Source organism: Asparagus officinalis, chromosome 7 (genome assembly GCF_001876935.1).
Source record: "Asparagus officinalis chromosome 7, Aspof.V1, whole genome shotgun sequence".
Lineage (NCBI taxonomy): Eukaryota > Viridiplantae > Streptophyta > Magnoliopsida > Asparagales > Asparagaceae > Asparagus > Asparagus officinalis.
The window spans coordinates 23,650,804-23,669,489 of record NC_033800.1 but is presented as its reverse complement, the minus strand read 5'-3'; the positions used below and the strand labels follow the sequence as shown (position 1 = coordinate 23,669,489).

Here is an 18,686-nt window from a genome sequence, read left to right as displayed (position 1 = left end):
CCCCCCACCACCCCCCACCCACCCAAAAAAAAAGGATACCCCGATATTTACATGCTAGTGAATACCTTGCGTATTGTTTTTGACGCTTTGATGACCAAAGTCTAGGGTATCAAAGTAAAAAAGTGTGCAAACTTTTTTAAATCAAAATTAAAAAGTGAGTAAATTTTGACATCAAAGTTGAAAATGCGTAAATTTAAGGATATGGAAATGTTGGAAAAAAACTTTGGAGTATCAAAGTCAAAAAAGATGACTTTTGAGGTATTAACTTTTTAAATAAAGACTTTGGGATATCAATGTTAAAGAAGATGTAAATTTTAGGGTAATAAATGCAAAAATAACCTAACTATTTTTTGATGGGGGTGAACTCACACATGGTAAAATTATCCTTATAGTTGTGTCCATATAATAACCATTTTCTTACAATCTCTTATGTAATCAAACAATGTATTTTTATTTTTTAAAGATTCTTAATGGAATTCAAAACAAATAATCTAAAAGTTTAAATATAAAATGATGAGGTGAACAACCACTTTCCATATAGTTTCATAAATACCTAATTTTAGGCAAAACAACCAAACAGCCTCTAACATGAAGTTGTCCAGCCCTTGGTTTCATGTATCCGTTGCAATCGTAGGGGAAAAGTAATATTCTAAAAGGGTCATTTAGATATTTGTACCCTCAAATCTTTTGTAATTCTATATTAGTCCTTCATATCTTTGAAATTGCTCATAAGCCCCTCAAATCCTAAGAGATATTGCAATTTTGGTGTCTCAATTGTTTATTAAGGATTATTTACAATTATATACCCTAATGTTGATAACTTTTTTAATTTTGACAGCCAAATTTTTTTTTTTTGAAATTTTGATAACCTACGTTTTACACATAAGCTTTTCATATCCTAATGTTTCCGTATTTTAAAATTTGTTATCACAAAGTTTATTCATTTTTCAAGTTTGAAATCAAAACTTTGGGTTATTACTTATTAAAGTGTCAACGAAATTTTAGGGTATGAAAGTTAAAAGGTATAAAGTTTATCATATCAAAGTGTCATAAAAAATATTAAGATGCTCAATTTAAACACTGTAAAAAGAGTCTCAAAGCACGTGATATTATTCTACTATTATGCGAAAATTTTAATGTAAATGGCTATCAAAGGCAGCCTCTTAAGTCATCTCCAACCCATCGCATCAAAATGGTATAAATTTTACACCAAAATGGTGCAAAAGTCACATCAAACAGTAATTCATCTCTAATCTACTACACCATTTTTTGCATCAAAAAATGATATTCTCAGTATATTCTTTTTTTATCTACTTTTACATTATTATTTTTTATTCCATATATTTTTAACTATTTCAATAATTAACCCCACATATCAAATTTTATTTTTCACATATTTTTCAAACATAATGATTTATTATTTAAAAAATTAAACTAATAAAACAATAAAATATTATTTTATTAATTAAAATAACTTGATTGGTAAAATATTATAAAATATTATAATAAATATTATTTTATTAATTACGATTATTGGGGTAAAATTATAAAATATTATTTTATTATTTTTATTATTGATATTGTTAAAATATTAAATTTAAGAACACAACAGAAAATAAAATATGGTAAAAAAATGACATGATAAACAGTAATAGCATGATGAACAGTACGACACTATATTTGACGTCCCACTATTCCTTTTTACCAAAATGGTGCGAAAAATAAGGCATTGTTGAAGATGCCCTCAGTAAAAAGAGGCTCACGTGATGGTACTTAAGATAATTCTGTACCTTGTGTGCGGGACTCTAGGAGACCGCAGTAAATATTATGAAGAAATTTATCGAAACCTCCCAAAACGGATATTTGTTTCTATTAAAAGGTTCAAACATTTGGATTTTATATAATAATTGGTGTCATGCATGATAGAACGTGTAGAATCCTAGATTCCAAATAAATAACAAGATTAGGAGAAAAAAGAAAATCAATAACAAGATTCATGATACACTAGACTTAAACATAAGAAAAACTTATAGCATGTATAAAGTTGTATCGAGCTAGTATGAGGTAGAGTAAATTTTTTTTTGACTATTTTAGTCCCGAGTAGTCTATTCGTAAATTTAAGAAGAAAAATATTTCGCTAACGACAACAGAAGATCAGTCCACATTATTTAAAATGTCCTCAATTCCTAGTAAGTACTCTTTTTATATCTTTTGTCAACTTTTAGTTACAATATCTATTCATTTTCCTTTCCTAATCTAATTACCACATAATGTGTTTTTTTATGATGAATATGTCTCCACATAATTAAAATATTTCCACTGTAGTTAAATTGCATCATAAATTTTCAACGGTTTGATGGTCCCAAAGGCCGTTTAATTTCTTCCGGCAAAATCGAAGTTTCATTCTAAGCATGCAACCTTTCAAATCTTAACCCCCTCCTTTATCAAAAGAAAAATTCTTTAAGGACCCAAAATATGGCACCAATAGGAAGGACAAGTGAGGTGTCCCCCTCCTATTGGATAATGAGTTGGCCATCATTAATGATGACCAACTCATTATCCAATAGGAGGGGGACACCTCACTTGTCCCTTTTATTGGTCCCATATTTTGGGTCCCTGTAGCAAAGCTCTTATCAAAAAGACCATGCCTCACAATAATCTAATAGCTGTTTAATTTGACTGATGTTGCCATGATCATTTGAGTTGACTTGATGTACGTAAGTTGACTTTCAACTAGGTTTTCGTCGCATATTTTCTGCTGTATGAATTTATATAGTTGAATATTTCAACGAAGACCTGCTCCATTACAAGAGAAGTGGAAATGGACACGTGTAAATGCTTGTGATATGAAAACTTATTATTCTTTGTATTTAGAAAGATTATGAAATAATAATAATTTTCTTTAGATTGTACGTTTAATAGTAGGAAGAGATGGCGAGGGACACTTGACTTTTAAGGAGATCTTACCTTCTTTATTTAGACTTAAAATCCTCATCTAATTATTTTGTCCTCATTATTTTTGTATGTTAGTGTAAATAAATAGTAGCGTAGGTATATGCTCAAAACCTTGTCGTTTTATTTATAGCTATTTATTCTCTTTGTATTTTTTATAACATAAAATATTGAAAAGATATTCAATTATGTAGGCTCCATCTTTTTTCATAGTATTTGAATGGCGTAGAATGTTCTAGAAAAAATGGAATAGGGAAAAAACAAATCATTCCTAGTAAAATTACATAGAATCTTGTAGAAGAAATAAAATAGAAAAGAGGGGGAAAATCCTTCCTTATAAACTTTCAATCTTACCCTTTTTAAAACAATTGAAAATGATGGTTTGTCCACCACTCATCCATTTTGTTCCTACCCCTAATTGATTCTTTCTATATTAGTATAAATAGACATAACAAATAATAATAATATTGGATGACAAATTGACAATATTGACAACTGTCAATGATATACTTTTGTTGAAAGTTATAATTTTTTTTCAAAATTAACCAAGAAATATTGCCAAAATAAACTTGAGTATTATTTTAAAGTTTTAAGTTAAGGTGTGTTTGTCAACTCTTTAAATACTGTTGCTTAGTTTTGAGTATTTTATTTTCTTTAACAAAATATTGAATTAGAATTGACTTAGTTGTAGTAGGCTAAATTTTAGCCTCTAAACAAGTTATAGTTTGGATCACTCCTCTACTAATCCAAACTAGAGCTGGTTTAGGATAGAACTAAATCAAGATTGGTCCTAATGCAATTTGAGCTAGGTTATCAAATACAACCTTATACCAACAAGTAGGGGTGCTAAACTGTAATCGTATCTGAGGAAATATTCGTAATCGTATCCATTAGGATACGGATATGGTTACTCAAATCTATGACCGATAAGATATAGTTACAGACATGGTTTTGTAGTGAAAATATCTGTATCCCTATCCGAAATGTTCGAATACATATTAGTCATACTCTGACGATAGTTTCGATTCTTAGATTATGGAATTGTGATTAATTTTGATGATCAAGATGTCTAATGTTAACTTTTTAGTTATAATGAACATATTAATAAACTCTTTTGTATCACATGAACTATGTTTTTCTCAATACTATCTAGTTTTCTCATATGTGTTTTGTATCCACATGCATATCCGCTTATATATCTGCATGTATATCCATAACAGTATCCGTTTTTAGCAGATATGAATATGAAATTTTCTTGCTGAGGTATATTTGTATCCGTATTCGAGATGGGTAAGTATATATGGATATGATAAACGTTATCGAGCCGTATCGCGACCGAATTGCACCCTACTTGGCAAGATACTACTCTTTTTCTCCCCCCCCCCCCCCCCGGGTCTTTCTCCTGATGAGTCTGCATGTTCACGAGTTAGAATTCTTAAAAGATATCATAGTACTTTTTTTGGAAAGCACAATTGGTGGAGCAGAGAAACTTGCGTTAGATCTAAGTCATCTGATAATTTGAGCAGAAGAATCATTCTGAGGAATAATCACCCCTTCACTTAGAAAACAACAACTTTAGAATATTTTCTTTTTCTTCTTTTTTGTTATGTAGAGCTCCTTATATGGATTATTCTGAGTATATTTTTTACTTTCTAATAGAGCTCGCATGTACTACAACAATTTTATAAAGTTCTTCCAAAGTGCAAAAGTTATGACCCGGATCGAAACTTCAAAATTTTCAAACCCGATCCACTTAAAAAAATACATTTCTAATTTTGGAAACACATTTGGATATGCAGCAACTGTGAATTAACAATAACAAAATTTTCCAGCCAAAACTATAAGGATAAGAGTTAATTGCAGATAGAGCACCTAGAGTATCGTCTAATTGCAGATAGACCCTCTGCAGTACTAATTATGCGGATAGCCCTTCTGAGTTTTTTCAATCATAAACATGCAGAAATTTTTTTTTATAATGGATAAGCCTGTACAGTTACTGCTAGTGTGGATAGATGCCCAATTACTTATTTTCTTACTCTTAAAAAGTCATAAAAATTCATCAAGAGGGCGTATCCATACTTTAAACAAATGTTATAGGGGGCCTATCCGCACTAATAGGAGTACAAGGGGTTCATCCGCAATTGGGCAATACTACATAAGGTCTATCTGCAATTAGCCCTAAAGATAAATAACCCCCAGAAAATATCAAAAGGGATACAAGCTGAAAAACACGAAATAATGAGTTAAAAAGACTGATCATTTTTGCTAAATTAATTATTACACTGTCCATATGCTCCTAGTTCTTCCCTATTCTCAATCAACATTCTGTATTCTACAGTGGCAAAAAAAGGGGGAAAAGAAATAACATTAGAGTTTACAACCTATTAAATATCGGGAACTGGGAGATCGCTCAAAACTCCAATCACCAAATGCCAATTGATATCTCTTTGATAATATAGATGATAAATATAATTTCTTAGTTGAATTTGGGCATTCTTTCTCTCAGCCATATGATAATTTGAGCAGAAGAATTTAAAGTTCGTCGTGGCTCTCAGGTTGCCTTGAATTCATTTGCTCTAGTTTCTGCTGCAGTTCCTGCAATACGTAATCCACAAAACTCTACGGTTCTGATCCTAGGCGAAAAACAGCATACTAAAACTTAGGAAGGAAAATACGTACCTTTAACTTATCTTCTACACAAAGGGCAGGAGTTGACAGCAACGCTACATATCTGAAACACACAACGTATTTGTACATATCAGATACAACATGTACAATAATGGCTTGGCTTGAGAGATAAGGGAGTAGTCTTACTCGCATCGGCTTGGTTCATCAACATCAGTTAGTTCATTTTTTAATCCGCATCGAAGTCTAACCTGTAACATAAAAGTTAACAGTGAGACGCATTTTAGGGGCGGGGGAATTTAGCTGAAATAATACTGTGCAATGTTACCTTTAAACTCCTATCGGGGCCATTCCAGCATTTATCTCCACTGGTGAATTGCATAATTCTGTAAGATTCATCAAATTTTTCCCAGTTCCTGGTTGCAGAAATAAAAATAATTATTAGCAATATAGTACAAGCCACAGACAGCTGCTTGTATTCAGGACTGAATTTCTTTTACACAGAATTAGTTCATACATGAAGTTTTTCTTCACCTTTTCATGACTGTCAATCCTTTTTTATTCTTGAACTTTATCTTTGATTTTCACTATTTATTTATGTAATAACATATCTATATTTAAGAGGTTAATTGCAGATAATATACTCGCTGTAATATGGAGATACATCAAATTATATCCCTTAAGCTATTTTATTCACACTCACAACCCGTAAAACTTAGACGATGTTATACTTTTTCTCAATGTAGAGGCCAGTTTAATCTTTTTTCCGTTAACCTGAAGGCAAATTTACCATTATGTGATTCTCACGTGACATCTCAACCCAATGGGAGAAATAATATTGCATAGAGCACAGGAATGCAAGTGCTAATAAAATAGTTTAGGGTGTATAATTGGCTATTATACCCTCATAGCACGAGGGTTTTTTAACCAGTTAAACCTATATTATATTGTAGGTAACAACCCTTTTCTCAAACGGGTTGAATTTCAACGAAGAAAGAGAAATCCTAGCTTCATTTCTACACCATTTACTCGCCTCCCTAAAAGCAGTTGGTAATAGATTTTTCCTATTTTGTTGTACTTATCTTTTTTTTAAATCATAAAATAAAACCATGGTTTAACATAGATTTTAGCACGGAAATTGTTGAGCAGAAAGAAAGAGAGTATGTAATTTTACACTGCTATAACTATAAGATAGATCAAATAATTGATAAAAGAATTGCAAGAGAACTAACCAATTGCAAGAGAACCTACCCTAATCGAGTAGTACTATGTCCTTCAACTTGAGAAGCCTGTTTAAATGGACAGACTTTGTAAAGATACCTGGAAAAAAAGAATTGAGGAAGAATTCAGTGCATAAAGAAGAAGCAAACTGACAAGAATTTTAAGTGAATAAAGATGATGTTTGCACACACTTGCCCTGCTTGTTCTCAAAACAACGACCATGGAATGAATAAAATTCCTTCTCCATGCCTGGTACCAAACAGTATTCAAAAATAATTTAAGCCAATCAAACACACTGAATGCAGTAATCACAAAGATATATAACACAACACACAGTAAAACTTATTTCCATATTAATAGATCACATGTCGAATAAAGTATCTCTGACTATTTAGTCTTATTAGTAATATGTTAAACAATGCAAGCATTCTAAGTAGTTAGTAGTTAGTACCAATGTTGAGTCTGCTGGCCGGTTCACTTACAGCATACAGTTACAGTGGGCAGGATGTTTCTTTGCCAATAGGTAAGCATTAGCAACAGCGTATTGGGTTTTCATCGACAGTCTTCTATACATCAACATGCCAGAGTTATGTAGGTAATTTCGTCAACTGAAGTCACGGGAAGTGTGGGAACAACTTTAGCCATAATATTTCAGATCATACCATTGTCATATCAACTTTCTTCACCTTTCCCCTTCTTCTTTTTTTTAATCTTGTTGGGGTCATATTGTGAGGGATCCAGAATTCCTACTGGATTATTAAATATTAAAAGGAAGTTCCTTTTGTTCACTTCAGGTGTGGAAACTATCATATATGATGATCTATAAGAAGATTGTCATGGAAATCATGTAATGAACAAATTAGCATGGAGCAGTGCAGTGATATATATGATAATAATATAAGCTTGGTGACATGTGATATTGAAAACGAGGACAAGATACAACAAGTACAAGAAAAACTAATATATTTCAAGTATCGTTTCACGTTGTACTATTCTTCATCTATGAAATTGACCATTCAGAGTATCCTTGGCCCATATAGAAAAAGGGTTTTAGGTAAGTTAGTACTACTACTATATCTTAGTACTACTACTATATCTACAACCACAAGCAATCCCCTAAATACTGATACAGAATGCATTCTTAAGCTAGACTATCTCCTGAAACATATATATGAAAGGAACACAGAACCTAACCCAGAAGAGGGACATTAAACAGTTTTTCTTTTTAATTGCCAATTAATAACCGACTAACTACAGTATGATAAAATATGCTAATAGCTCTGAAGAAAATTCTTACAAAGCACAAATATTCATGGCTACAGATAAACATTTGTACTCACCATAATCATGCTTTAGCTTATCAGTAAGACTGGATATTCTTGATTGTACTTTGGACAGCTTTGACTTAGAGTCGGCATATTCCTTCCTAACACGATCAGCCTCTGAAGAAGAAAAAGATAGAATATTTCAATGCTAGCTTCAACTATGACAGGGTTTAGTAATTACAGACTATTACCTGATAGATCCACAGGAGTCCTGAAAAAATTGAAAGATGATAGAACATTGTTGACGGTGTGTTTAATCTTATCCAACCATGATGAGCTAGTTGAGTCAGTCGAATCTGTATAAGGGAAATTGAACCGTTGATAAAAACACCAAATTCAATAATCGCTTGAATCCAACTTGCGTGAATTTTCAAGGTAAACAGCAAATTGAACGGGCAAAAGTAGGGGCATGTTTCCATTTGGTTCTTCGTCTTATATCCGTGTCTCAAAAATTAATGCATAACACAACATGGATCGTCAGAATTTTGAGTTGCATATGACCCCATTTGATGGGAAAGGGTCGAACGAGGAAGATAATCAAATTAAATAGTACATGGAATATCAATAACTGATTTTATGAAAAGGCTAGAATAACTACCTGAGTAATGGCTATTATATAAGTCATTGTTGTCATCTTCTTCACGGATTTCATCATCAGAGTATGATTCCTCAGACTCTACATGATCATCTACATGATCATCTTCATATGTCTCATCTAGTTCATCTTCATAAGTGTCCTCGTCATACTTGTGCCTATCTTCATCTGTTTCTGAAGTATATGCGTTATCGTCATCCTCCCCATCATCTTTGGTAGAATCTTGGTTTAAGTCATCCACAGTACTACTACCTGCTTCCTCTGACTTACCACCAGCATTTTCCCCGGTCCAACGAGAAGCCACAAGACGACCCAGCTCTTCTTTTGATAACCCTGAAGTATCATCAGAACCTCCATGCTCCTAGAAAAATGCATGCGTTAAGTAAAGTTTCAAGTATGCGGTTGCGAACAGATGCAATAAAGGAAAAGCATATAAGGTAGAAACTAACATATTGAAGTGAAAACCAATTCCTTTATACATATAATTAATTTAAATTGACCCTTCTTGAACTATGCACCACAAGCATAAGTATCATCGTCACCAAATGTATACAAACTAAAGAGTAGCGAAGGGCCAGGTATCCAAGAGTATCAATTGATACCCCTTAACATTTCAAAAGCTTGCATGCATAAATGATTTTTGAAGCTCATGACTAATTATGGTCAGCAATCTTATAGTTATCTATTTATTTGTCATTTTCTTCCTACTTGTTGTAGCTTTCTATAGATCAAGGGACTGATATGTCCGATAAATTGCAAGTTAAATCAGCACTGCTTTCCTAAAATCTGTTCACTTCATCATCACCTAAATTAAGCAAGAGGGTGGATAAAATTATTAATCAGTCATACAATTATTCCTAGTACCTGTTCTTTGACAGAAGTTGAATCTGCCTCAACATTTCCAGTGCCACCATTATTGCCACGATCCTCAATGAGGTTGCCTTGGTCTTCAGCTAAATTCTGATGTAAAAGATGGATGATTTTCTAACAATTTATAAAATGTAATGATGAAACTAATAACAAAATGTAGATGGTTCTTAACAAGATTCTAGTACCTGATTTGCTGTATCACTAGGAGATTCCCCGTCACTTGTAGAATGTTCAGTAATTTCTGATTTGTGTTGCGCCTCATGACCCTTTTCCACATGCTTCAATAAAACATAACCAAAGAATTATACAAAAGAACAGGGGAAAAGAAGTGTTAGACCACTGAAAATATTTGATACCTGTTCCACAAAATGATTGGCAGACAACTCAGTTTCAACGCTATGATCTCTAGTAGCTTCACCTTGAGGATCATGATCCTCTTTTGGCACATCCTATTATGAGAATCCAAGATATCAAATGAAGTGGATAAAGCATTGGTCATTTATTTTTAAATTACTTAAGATGTTTGCAGTCAAATTGTTCCGTTATGATGATCAAACATGATTTGTTGATAAAATAATATGGGATACCTCTAACTGAAATAGATTGTTGAATACTTTATCAACTAGCCTCAATTTACCTTAACAGTGATATATCCAAACATGATATCTGTCTCAAAGATTAAATATAACTAAACAAGAAAAACAGCAAGGAATGAAGACAAAATGAAACAAAAAGAGAGAACAGAAGATGAGGAACAGGATTTGACACTCTCATCTCTTTCTGTATATCTTCCTGGTGTTCTCTCACAGCATTGGCATTTTTGGATTGATATTGCAGGCATTAATAAGCACACGTATTTATCTAATAGAAAATCCAACAATAGTTTATTAACACCTCTATTAACACCACCAACAAATTATATTTTACATTTAATTTACTTTTTCATACTACAATAACATAATTTTATATTCTTTTTAGTTTAAGATACACGAAGGTCACATTTTTCTGATTTACTATTTGATATACTTATATAGTTAGTATCCAAACTTCCTCACTTTTTTTTTGTTGCAAGGAAATCAGGATTGATTTGAAAATTTTCATTGCTAACCGTACCAACCGAATCTATCCTGATCCAAGACCTGCTACTGCCTTCTACGGGTCTTTTTACCTCTAAACTTCAATCATGACTCTTCACATTAAAGGATTGCATGATATCTGTAGAAGACATTCTCATATGGCCCACAGAAAAGTAGACAATACCTGAAGTCCAAAACAAGTACAAACTCCATCAACTTGTATGCTATCTATATATGACGCATGAGACAGCAGAATGGCTGCTGTGACAAAAATAACCATTATCCAGGAAAAGATTGGATTAGACCTAAGGATGTAATCAGAAGTTGACGTTTATCTCAATTGTTGATCCTCAAAGGATCTTCAAGAGCAAGGAAGGCATTAGATGAAAATACCAACACCTTTTATGAGTCACCTTCATCTGAGGGAGGTATAGATGCTTTTACATATTAGACTTTAGGGTGACACTTCAATGGGTGTTTGCAGTAAGGAAAGGATCGTAATGAGACATCATTGAGACATCATCCCTCAAATGAAAAAGGTTTCTCCTGATGTAAAATTATATTAATCAATCTAGCATCATTATGTCTTACTTCGCCCGTAGTTTCAAAGTACAACTCATGCATTTATCTCAGTAAATAAATATTAAGTTAGGGTCTGATAATCAAAAGAAAGAGAGAGTCACCTATCACCTATCATCAAGTCAGGATCTATGCAGACACCAGCCTTTGATTCAGGCCGTCATGATGACTGCATTCACCACACCATCCATGGCATTATGCAAAATCGCAGCAAAACCTCTATAATTCTCCTCAGCATTTGGTTGTCTATCTCTTATACACTTTGTAGAAATACTTTCACTAAAGATGACACAAAAACAACTAGTGAAGTGTATTCAAGGCAAAGTATGACACGTAACATTTTCCAAGTCTAGCAAGAACTATATCTGCGCTAGAGCATTGTTTTTGAAATTGCACAACATGTAGATGTTTCTATAAATAATATAGCAAACAGGACACTATTGCTGCCCAGCTCTTAGTAATACTAGTATTCATAAAATTGCCCTAAACAGTTCCTATATAAATTGCGAATAAAATTGATGTTCAATGTTGTAGATTGTACCTACTATTTTCTAAAGTTCTTGAAACCCCTCTTTGCCCAAAAAACAAATTTAAAATTCTTTGAAAGGTTACAAAACTCTAAATTTCTTAGGATGCAGTTGCAGATGTCATTGTTTCAAAACTTCTGTTACATTGACAGGGCGATAAAATATAACCATCCAAACCTGCTTCGGTAATGCTTCATGAACCCCATCTGCTAGGTCATGTTGAACTTTATCAGACTTCTCTTGCTCCTTTGCTTGCCTCTCAGCTTCTTTCAGTCTTTCTTCTTCCTTCTCTTTCTTCAAACGTTCTTCCTCCTCTGCCTTCTCTATTCGTTCTTTATGCTCTGCATGGAAGGTCAAGACTTAAGATTTTAAAAAAAAAATTAAACAAGCACCCGTTGTTATATTTCATATGATATATATTCTTCTTTGACTAAAGTATAACATTTTCTCTTCATGAAAAAGTACACAAGTAGTGTATTTGGCAAGACTTTCATTACCCGTAAAAGTTCCCTTCTTTATGGTCAACTCAAAGGACGAGAAAAGACTCATTCATTTAAAAAAATATAGGGGGAAGTATCCGTTAATTTCTCAAGCTTATACCTGGATAGTTGTTCCTAATAAAGCTTGAAAAACGCCTTAACATTATTTGAAGTAAAAAATTTGATGATAATTGCTAGCATTTCTAGTTATAAATGATATCTGGACTCAATTTAGGCTTTTCCAATAAAGTGGTTAAAAAAACATGGTATTGGAGTATCAGGAGATAAAACAACGTCCTACATTCAAGTTGGCCAATAAATTCCTTATTTCCTGATGCGTGTTTATTCTGAATAGAAATTTTCTACTAATAACTTTCAGTCTCTATAAAGTGTTACTTGCACTAATACTGAATAGGTTATAGGGCAATTAGTTCAATAACAATATTCCAAGAGTCATCCTTTTATCAATGTCCTTACTAGGAGTTAGTTATATGGTACTCCAAGCACCATGTTAGTCATGCTACATAGTTGGCACTGGAGAAACTAGTGAACGATGATAAAAAAATTGTGATTGTGTTGAAGAATAAGGTCTTCTTATTAGCCACTCTGCTCACATATTCTTCTTCCCTTGTCTAGTCTTCTTATTAGCCACTCTGCTCACATATTCTTCTTCCCTTGTCTAGTATTCTTATTTGTTAAGATTAGAAAAAACTAGTAATCATCTTTAAACTCAAATTTATCCAGCATAAAAAGCACCCTTATCCTTGTAGTTTTGCAATCAAAGTGTTAGATGAGCTTGGTATCCGAACTATTCCACTCATTTTGCTGTCTTTCCTTCTTCAACCTGTTTCAAAAATTTAAAAAAATAGATTTCAATTAAAGGCACCCAATGCTCAACCTGAATGCAAGATTCTTGAGCATTTACTGTACTGATGGTAATGGTCATACAAGGTTAAGCACTTCCACTATGGCCCTCTGCCATCATGAATAAAGTCCTATCACTCCTTTAGTACATCTTTGCCAATGGCACGCTCATGAGCAAATGTCATGAAAACCTAAGATTTCTTTAGTGGAAAGAGTTTAATTGGTCCAAAACCAAATCCCTCAGAACCCTGTTAAGAAAGAGCGGTCAGGCCTTATCCACCCACATAGCCACCATCACCGCAAAAACAGAGGCAACTCTACCTGACATTATGAGGGTGTTTGGCAGGGCTTACTTCTAGAAGATTATAATCTGTGTTGGCTTTTGGTAGCTTTTGGCTTTATGATAAAACTATTACAAAAAGTTGAAAGGATAAAAAAGTCCTTTGCGTGGTACTTCTTAAACAAGCATATACGCTAGTTTTTTAAAAATTGGGGAATCCCAACTTTTTTTAAATGGGCTTTAAAGCTAGCTTATTTGGTATGTTACCAAATAGGCAGATGTAGAAAAGCTAGCTTAAGCGCCACTTTAAAAAAAAAGCTCCCCCAAACACCCTTTGTACCTAATCAAGCTCAGTTGAGGTGCTTCAACTTGTTCCGAGAATTAAACTAGGATTCTACCATCATTTTTAGACTACTGCTGTCATACACATCTTCTCTTTGGAAAAGATAAGCATATATTTGAGCCGATAATGGCCCTGGACCTGGCTTATTCAGTATATACTCTGATGTGTCCTCCTCCCTCTTAACCTAATGGCATTATTATTTCAACAGAAGACACAGAACCAAGGGATTAAAAAGAGGAGCTAAGGCAGAAGTGCCTCCAAGCAAGCAAAAGGAGGCATGAAAGTGAAACTGAGTCATTGACACACGCTTAAGTATGAGAAAAGCCACTCCTTCTGAAGTTCAAATCTTATGGGGTTAGTGACAAAACTTTATTGACAATATTAATCAACATTCGCAGATCATTGTTTGGAATTTCGGCTTCAGCACTATTAGCAGTGTTTATTTTGAAGTTTCGGGGTTTTCATTTGATTCATGTTAAAACTTAAATTCAAAAGCAAAACATATTTTAATTGCCCTTCATTATTCCTTTTTTCATATATTAGAACTAATTAATGCAGACCTACCAGCATTGTGGTTGAAACACATTTAAGGATTTAATTTAGGCGTACTTTGCAAAAATATAATAGAATTAATGAAAAAGGAAACTATATGGAAAAAGACCACATGACAGACAGATTTATGTATCATAACTTCATAAGTTTCTTGTAAATATGAAAATCTGCATTGAAAGGATTTATAGACAAAATTCTAACTTAAAGTTTTTGTTCTTTTATGAATACAGGTAGGATATCTACCGGATTCAAAATTTTAAAAGACAATCACTTTCAACCAAGCATATTTATCCAACTCTAATCAAGGTAATATAAATAACCCACCCATAACTAATAAAATTCATCACACTAAGTTATCTACCGAGCATCAATAATTGATATAAAGAGCATTAGAAGGAGAAAAAAAATACACAAATACATTTTCCAAGCTTAACTGAGGTTGTTGAACAAGAAAGAATGAGGTTGCACCTTTAAGTTTATCAACAAGATCTTTGAGTATCTTCTCCTCACTCTTCAGCTTTGATAAGTCATCTTTATCTCTAGCAATATCTTGTTTTGCCTTTTCTACTTCTTTCTTCCGTATGATGACTCCTTCTTGATATGTTTTAATCCTCTTGTTCAATTTTTCTCTAGCTTCTTTTCCAGCTTCCCAACATGTATTTGGACAATTCACTAATCCATGATACTCGTCACTCCCGTCACAGCAGTCTGTTTAAAAGGAAAAAAAAAGTAGAGTTCAAAATTTTGAATGTAATATTGCTCCAAAAGTTAGCACCAATTCATAAAAAAATCAAGTTGGGTAAAATGTCCATCATACGCTTTCATATCAAGGATCATATTAGGTAAAAAAGAAGAAATAGTTCATACATGATGAATCCTGCCCGAATATGATTTGTAAAGCATACGTATAATAGTCTCCTTTACAAACACTACATTCAAGGAGCATGTTTCTTGTTTAACTAAGCATTTAGCTATATGATTGACCTATTACAGAAGAGAGGATAGTAATTTGAGAATTTTAAGTAATGCTTCAGATGTGAATAAAAGGATAAAGAGGGAAATTCACTATGGTAGCGAAGAACTTTCAACAATATTCTGAGGAAACATTCAAAGGCATGATGTCGCAGAGCATGTCTTATGATTTATAAGTTCATCAAGGACGAATTAGCAACAAAAAGAAAAAGAAAACTCGTTATTGCTAAGGTAACAATATCATTGATAAGGATGAAGCTCAAGTTGCATGATAAGCATAGAACCATGATTATTATCTAGGAGGTGTCTACTATTTGTTGGATGGCAAGAAAACTGTTTCTTTTGGAACGTATGCAGTTTGAAATTTTTTTCAAAATAACTTTTCTAATATCTATAGGGACATTGGAAGGTGTATTTTGAGAGGTTTGATCGAAAGAAAAATGGAGATCAGGGTGTAAAAGGGACAGGGGTGAGGCAAACGATTAGCATCACAGTGATGTCTACAATTGTTGGTTGGGTACATTGACGAGTTTTGAGGGGCCATCACCTCCCCCCAACCCCACCCCACCAGAGAAAGAGAAAAAAAAGGATTCTTAATTTTATGTATACCAAAGGAACATAGGCTAGTGAACAAATTGAAGTAGCTTGGATGTTTATTCATTCAATTTAGGGTATAATGGAAATTTAATCTAGCTTCTCCAAACGCTGAACGCAAGCACACATCTCCACCAAAATGTGAGATCCACCTCAAATTATTTATATTATGTATGACCTTTTGATATTAGTCCCTTAAATGTTTAACATTTAGAAAATAACCCCTCAAATTATTGAAATTGATACTAGACCCCCAAATTTTATAACTTGTGGTGCTACTCTTGGTTGGGGGGATTAACTTAAAGCAACTTATCAGAATTGAGGGGCCTAATTGTAATGTTAATAATTTAATGGATTAATTTTTAACTACTTAAAATAGTTGAGGGACCTATTAGCAATTTCTATTATTTGAGAGACTAATTCAAAATATTAAACATGTTTAAGGGACTAATATACAAAAAAATACTATTTTGTAATAATTTAAACTTACATTAGTTATTTGAGGGAATATATATGAGCATGTAAATGATTATTATGCATGTAGTACAATTATATTTGTGATTGTGGGAAATATAGATAAGCACTGTGCTGTTCTAAATGTGAAGCACAAGGATGAAGGTGTATTTGAGAAAGCCTTTGAATTGAGGTTTTTTTAAACTTGTTGCGATATTTGAATTAAGTTATAGCAGAATCTCTATATCGTTAAATTTATGGAGGACCATCTTCAATCAACAAAATTGTAAGTGATGATTTAATTGATAACAAAAATTTAACTTAATTTTGCCCCCCCCCCCCCCCCCCCAAAAAAAAAAAAAAAAGGTCTTAGACTCATCCCTGGTTGGATAGATAGATTTTTGAGACTTTTCGGTGTTAATTAGTCAGAACTTGACCGATATAATTGTTCCAAGCCCATAGAAATAAATACTAGGAGATGATTTTTCAGAAGTTCGGTAGTAATGAAGAAAGTAACTGCCACAAGTACAATGCAACTATAGGGCTAAAAGAGTAGCAATGTTAGTCGTTTTTCTAAGTGAAAGTTAGACTTTATTTCTTCTTAAGCTACAATACAGCACATAAAACTCAAGAAAAGGTAACATGAAATCGTTTCGATGTATAAAATAATAAACTTTACGAAACAATACGAACTACGTAACACAATTCAAAGACAATCAAAGTAAATCATAATGCAAAAATAACAAAATTCTCACCGCAAATCCCGTCATTCACTCGCGACGAGAAAATCGTGACAGGAATATGACCTGCATTCTTGCAATAGAATTTCCCTTCCGGGCATGCAGATGTCCCTACGAAAAAATCAACAACAAAATTAAAAACCCATAGAAAAAAAATCCAATTTTGAACAAAACCCATTAAATAAATCACAAAAAAGATCGCACCTGGCTCATCAGTTCCATCTGGGCAATCACAAAAATCATCATTGAGTTCCTCTCTCGTGAATTTCTTCGACCCATCCTTACATTTAATTACATTGGATTGGTAGTAGCTCTCATCTAATGAACAACAAGAGATTCAATAAACAAAACTTTATACAGAACTGAAAGAGGATTTTGTAGCTAAGTGAGTGAGTTACCTATAGGATCAATGCCCAATGAGTACTTGGAAGAAACTGAGGCCAATCCAGAGATCCAAAGAAGGCAGAGGCAAGAGATCGAGAGAGTCAATTGGAGATGGGTTTTCTTCTCCATTAATTTTACAGAGATCGTGAGATCTTGGGGGGGTTTGATGATCCCTGAGGATCGATGATGATGATCTCAGCTTCTCTGAACTCTGATTGAGGGAAGGAGAGTAACTGTTTGCTGTTTGAGGACTGGTGTTGGGTTTGATCATGTTGGGCTTTAAACAGGATGGAAATTTTTGGGCTTATCTGGCCTAAATTTGGGGTCAAAGTGTAATATTGAAAATAATATAGAAGCTGGGCTATAAAGCACTCTAAAATGGGCCGTCCCTTTCGGCCCCGGCCTCATGTACTGTATCAGCCCTATCTTGCCTTGCAAAGCTATGGTAAACCTCTGGGGCTGGCTTATATATATTCGGAAAAAAATTGTTTTACTAGTACTAGTTTTTAATGCACGCCCATTATACGTAGTTAAATATTATAATTATTTATTTTAGTTTATTTTTTTACTAAAAATTATTCTTCAATTTCAATTTGATAATTTTGGTTCGCTTATGTTTCTAAAATTTAATATTGTGATTACTTATCTTCTTTAATGTTTGTTTGAATGGGTTACACACAAGTTTAAGTTTCATATTGATAATTGAATTGACACGAAAACAACGTAAAGTCAATTTAAATATTCATGTTATTTGGATCAACATGAAAGAAAGCTTTATCGAAGAAAGTATAGTGTTATAAAAGTCTTGAAAAGTAGCATTATAATAGCAAAAGGAATAATTAAAGCCAATAAGCCTAGACAATTGATTAGAAGTGGCTAAAATGACACAAAAGAGAATATGAATTTTATTCCTTATCATTAATATATTTCACTAAAAACCATAAACTAAATATTAATGCTAACTCTAGTATAATTTTATATGATAAAAGCATCCACAAAATAAGTATATAAAAATATTTAAAAATTCATGAAAATCTTTTCCAAATATTCCTAATCTTACTCAAAAAATTAGGCTATTTTATAAAATATTAAGAAAACATTATCTTTTATTCTATTTGTTTCATTCTTGATTGAGCCGAGATCAAGCCTTCTTCACTTTTAATTTATATTTTTCTAGGGTAATTCTTGAGTAGCATCTTCATCATCTACGTCGTCTGTGACATCAGGCTGGACCTGAGTTTCTTGTGCTATTATC

General features: G+C 33.0%; 1 protein-coding gene across 1 annotated transcript; it reads right to left on the bottom strand.

The window, feature by feature from the left end:
* Nucleotides 5,189-17,681, bottom strand: LOC109848993 (glucosidase 2 subunit beta). The gene is made up of 17 exons (XM_020418754.1): nt 17,446-17,681; nt 17,252-17,365; nt 17,063-17,158; nt 14,757-14,996; nt 11,948-12,111; nt 9,945-10,037; nt 9,774-9,866; nt 9,583-9,678; nt 8,722-9,079; nt 8,315-8,419; nt 8,139-8,240; nt 6,990-7,047; nt 6,829-6,897; nt 5,906-5,993; nt 5,767-5,828; nt 5,632-5,683; nt 5,189-5,547 (listed from the first exon to the last, which is right to left on the bottom strand). The coding sequence occupies exons 1-17, from the start codon at nt 17,558-17,560 to the stop codon at nt 5,485-5,487; spliced, it is 1,968 nt and encodes a 655-aa protein (XP_020274343.1). The 5' UTR covers nt 17,561-17,681; the 3' UTR covers nt 5,189-5,484.

What these genes read in the sequence shown, in the direction of transcription:
- LOC109848993 (XM_020418754.1), bottom strand. Translation starts at nt 17,560, where the DNA reads ATGGAGAAGAAAACCCATCTCCAATTGACTCTCTCGATCTCTTGCCTC. An exon ending in ATGAAGCATTACCGAAGCAG is followed by an intron (nt 10,038 to 11,947) that starts GTTTGGATGGTT and finishes TTCTCATAATAG; the next exon opens with GATGTGCCAAAAGAGGATCA. An exon ending in GACTCCTGTGGATCTATCAG is followed by an intron (nt 8,241 to 8,314) that starts GTAATAGTCTGT and finishes TTTCTTCTTCAG; the next exon opens with AGGCTGATCGTGTTAGGAAG.